General features: G+C 40.5%; 1 protein-coding gene across 1 annotated transcript; it reads left to right on the top strand.

The window, feature by feature from the left end:
- Positions 1 to 660: 660 nt before the first annotated feature.
- On the top strand, positions 661 to 2,690 carry LOC116698968 (DET1- and DDB1-associated protein 1). The gene is made up of 5 exons (XM_032531290.1): positions 661 to 1,022; positions 1,730 to 1,810; positions 1,959 to 2,010; positions 2,340 to 2,401; positions 2,537 to 2,690. The coding sequence occupies exons 1-5, from the start codon at positions 1,014 to 1,016 to the stop codon at positions 2,642 to 2,644; spliced, it is 312 nt and encodes a 103-aa protein (XP_032387181.1). The 5' UTR covers positions 661 to 1,013; the 3' UTR covers positions 2,645 to 2,690.
- The last annotated feature ends 1,314 nt before the right edge of the window (positions 2,691 to 4,004 follow it).

The following is a 4,004-nucleotide window of genomic DNA, read 5'->3' as shown; positions in this document are numbered from 1 at the left end:
AGATACAACTTTTGGTGAGTGTGTCAGGCAGGATGAGCCAGAATTTTATTAGTGGCCTTTCATTTTCAAGCTAAAAGATTGTTGAAAATGAGAAGTTGTGAAAATCACATGAGAAGCAAATGGAGGCATTCATTGAGAACGTTACACGGCAGAATAACAGACAGTAAAACATTTGACTTACGTAGCATTAACATACAGGAAAGCCATCAGATTTAGCCCATGCATTTTTTTAATGAACTGATTTTAAAGTATTAACTGCTGCAACTTGTAACTACACCCTTCTAATGTCTAGTTACTTTAAATGTATGCATTTATAATCAACACTTTAACATGAATAAACGGACATGTAACTAAAAATTACTCTAATGAACAACTTGATCAGTTATTAGTTATAAGGCATTTAGTCATAGTCTAATTGTCAATAATTTAGAGTTCTAGAGCAGTTTGCTGTTGTACAGCTTATTTTATAAAATCAGTACCGAGGCTCGACCATCCGCTATAATACATGTAAATGTACATGAAGGACACTCTTTAGAAAGTGAATGTGTTGTTATCATCAGGTCTTCAAGCCAAAACTCCCCTTGTATTGGGAGATCGGTCTGTTACATAATCGCTTTCTAGCCAATCAGCGTATTGCTTTTTTAATCTCACTTCAAGCCTCTACCACTGTACGTCGAATCTTGGAAGGTAACCGCCCCGAACAGACGAACAACAAAAATGGAGTTGTGAACTAGTAACAAGTTAGCTTCAAAGCACGTTCAGTTCAGTTTTGGTGTAATTACTTTTACATGAGTGGAAGTTTCCAGCTGATTGAAGTGGCGTGATGCAATTATATCGAAGTCATACGTAGTTAAGTCGTAAGAAGCTGTCAAACGGGTAAACGAACCAGTATCTTGGCTACGACAAAGACAACAAGGCTTAGTTAGCTTGCTAGCTTAAACGGTAGCATCTGCTCCTTTTCCCTCTACCGTTAGCTAGCTAGTTAACGAACGAAGAGCGTGACTCGGACAGAAATGGAGAAGGTAGGTTCACAGTCGGTTCTTTGCTTAATTGTCCACATTGTGTGTTAAGTCGTTGGTTCTTCTCCTGAATGCTTTAGCTCCTCAGTACATCTCTGACTTGCTCACTGATCATTAGTCCACCATGGCCTCTCGGGTCACCAGGCAGAGGTCTTCTAACGCTAGCTAGCTTGCTAGCTGTAACGTTAACGGTACCCAGAGTTAGATCCAGGACCGGCGAGGGGCGTTTCTGTTAGGCTTACTGTGGTCCTTATCTCCGTAACAAGCTGCCCGATGACCTGAGGTCCATCACAACTGTTTCTACATTCAAAGCAAACTCAAAACGATACTGTTCTCTTAACTAGGCGTTTGGTTGGTATGTGCGTGTGTGTCTGTTATTTTTGTAGATGGTCTTGTGTTGATGCTTATACTTTATTTTTGTAGTTTATGCTTATATTTTTACTCGTTGTCTTTCAATGCAAAGCACTTTGCGTTTACGTGTAATGAAAGGCTCTTTATAGATGTATTTGCCATTATCGCCTTCCATAGACTTGCTTTCTTGGTGCCAAGTACGAGGTAGGTTATTGTAAATACTCTCCTGTCACCTTATGCCACGTTATCTAGATAAATGTAAGGGTAGGAGTTGTTCTCTACTCCCCAGTTATGGCTATGGTAGTTGGCCTTACCACCTGGAAGTGGTTTTGTTCATATTTGTTTTTTTCTGCCCACAGTCAGATTTCTTGAAGGGACTACCAGTCTACAACAAGAATAACTTCAGCAGGTTCCACGCAGACTCTGTATGTAAAGCATCAGTAAGTCGTCTCATTTGTTCTCAAAATGTTGTGATAAAGTCATGTTGTTGCTGTCCGTGTGATTTTAAGGTCTTTAAATTCAATTTATGTTGTCACATGGTAGTACTACCTTATTTATAGACTGACATGGATCTTAATGTTGTTTTAGAACCGCCGACCATCTGTGTATCTTCCAACCCGGGAATATCCATCAGAGCAGAGTAAGTGCGTTGACTTTTGCAAAAGCTTACGGAGCAGGGGGAACTACAGCACGTTAGATTACATGTTGTAGTTGTAGCTCAGGGAAAAGCGTATACCCCAAGCACACGTCACACCTCATGTTTTGCGAAGTAATGAACTTGGTTTCAGGCTTCCGTTAGAGGAAATCGCCATCAGTTCCACGATGACCGTGTAGATATTACTCGACTTGTTATTTAAGTCAGTGCTCTCTATGGAAACAGCTGATTTTAACATCATTCTTACTTTTCTGCACCTTTTTTAGCTTTGTGTCTCTCCTGATATAATCAGTGTCTTTGTTGTCTCTTTTCAGTCATTGTCACAGAGAAGACAAACATCCTATTGCGATATCTTCATCAACAGTGGGACAAAAAGGTAAAGGTTTTTAAAGATGATACATTAAAGTTAACAGAATCTAATGGAAAGTTGGTGCTAATAGTGTTGTTTATGACCGTATATAGCTTCTGTTTTGTGGTTAGTTAAATGTGTTTTGTTTCTTACTTTTTTCAGAATTCAGCAAAAAAGCGAGAGCAGGAACAAGTAGAGGGGGGGGAGAACACGGCGCCGCCACGGAAAATCGCCAGAACTGACAGTCGGGAACGGAATGAGGATTCGTGAATTGCTGTGCTGTTGATGCACACCCAGCAGAGACTGCCCTACACAAACAGAATGCATTATGTGGAACACATGTTTGCAAACCCAGGCCTTGACACTGAAACGCTCAAGGATCCATTACAGCTCAGACCCCAGTCGTCATGACGTTAGTCCTCAAAAAACATTGGTCATAATGTTTGCATTCAAATTCAGATTTCCTTCTTTTCTCCTCAGTTCATTTTCCACTCTTGACCAGTATTTTCTTCCAAGACACCTCTGCCTCAGATTTCAGTCCTTGTAGTGTAAAAACGTCTTCCTCAAACCCTCTGATTTTTCCTAACTTATGCTCAGTTTTCTTTTAAAGGAAGACTTTTGCATATTTGAATCCAGCTCTGTGCCATCTTTGTGTGGGCAGTGTGTTTAGGGGAAACTGTGGCTTCACTCCATAGCACCAGTGCACGGAGCAGCCAGGGTCTGTCGAGACCCTGCTGGGTCGACAACATCGACAGACCTCCGCTGCTCTGCTCAGCCGGGCGCCCCGTACACTGCGACTATGGAGGGAAGCCGCACCATTCATCTGCACACGCTGCCATGACACAGAGCTGGTTTTAAATACACAAAATATTTCTTTAAATATGCAGCTGCTCTGCTGCTATTTAAGGCTTTACAGCTGTAGTTATTCATACCATCTGCATGTTTTAATGTAAGTCTACATAAGTAATTAAGTGGCATGCCATCTTTTGTGGCTCTTACTCAATTAGGATTTTTTAGTTTTGAATGACATAATGACAGTAGTCCTTTTAAAATATATATGTACTGCCATAACAGTAACTGAAAATTAAACTGCATGGTGTTTTGGAGTTTAGATTTAACCATGCATTCAGGGGTTGTTACAGACAGTTGCAGAAAAAGCCAAGTGCTAAAAGAAATGTTCCCGTGTTTGCTCCTGATGAATACTGATTTATTGCCTTAAATGGAAGTGGGTGTGTTTTCACTATGTCTTAGAGAAACCCCTAGGTTTACACCATTGTTTCAGGGGAAAAAATGAACCACTGGAGTTGAAAGGATATTAATGTGTCTATAAAGACACGTTCAAGCCAATACAGTCAAACTAGAGGATGCAGTTTTTGTACAGCGTGACCTGCAGATTTTGTAGCCACATTCTAGATTCTATTCTAGTTTGAGCTCCCCACCTTGTAAGCAGTGTGTGTATCTTTGGAGTTTCAAGGTTAGCACACTATTTTATGGAATGAAGATGATTACAGGTATGCTTAAATTTACAACTTAGCTGTACTGATGTGTAGGCTTACCCTGGAAATCCAGAGTTCTCGTTAGAGCACTATTTCAATTTGATACTCTGGCATTGAGTAATGCTGCTCATTAA

Source organism: Etheostoma spectabile, chromosome 12, assembly GCF_008692095.1.
Source record: "Etheostoma spectabile isolate EspeVRDwgs_2016 chromosome 12, UIUC_Espe_1.0, whole genome shotgun sequence".
Lineage (NCBI taxonomy): Eukaryota > Metazoa > Chordata > Actinopteri > Perciformes > Percidae > Etheostoma > Etheostoma spectabile.
Note: the sequence above shows the minus strand (reverse complement) of the source record. Positions and strands in the feature narration are given on the sequence as shown.

Excerpts from the sequence above, each read along its gene's own strand:
- LOC116698968 (XM_032531290.1), top strand. Across the intron at positions 1,811-1,958 it reads ACTCTGTATGTAAAGCATCA|AACCGCCGACCATCTGTGTA; the intron begins GTAAGTCGTCTC and ends ATGTTGTTTTAG. Across the intron at positions 2,011-2,339 it reads GGAATATCCATCAGAGCAGA|TCATTGTCACAGAGAAGACA; the intron begins GTAAGTGCGTTG and ends GTCTCTTTTCAG.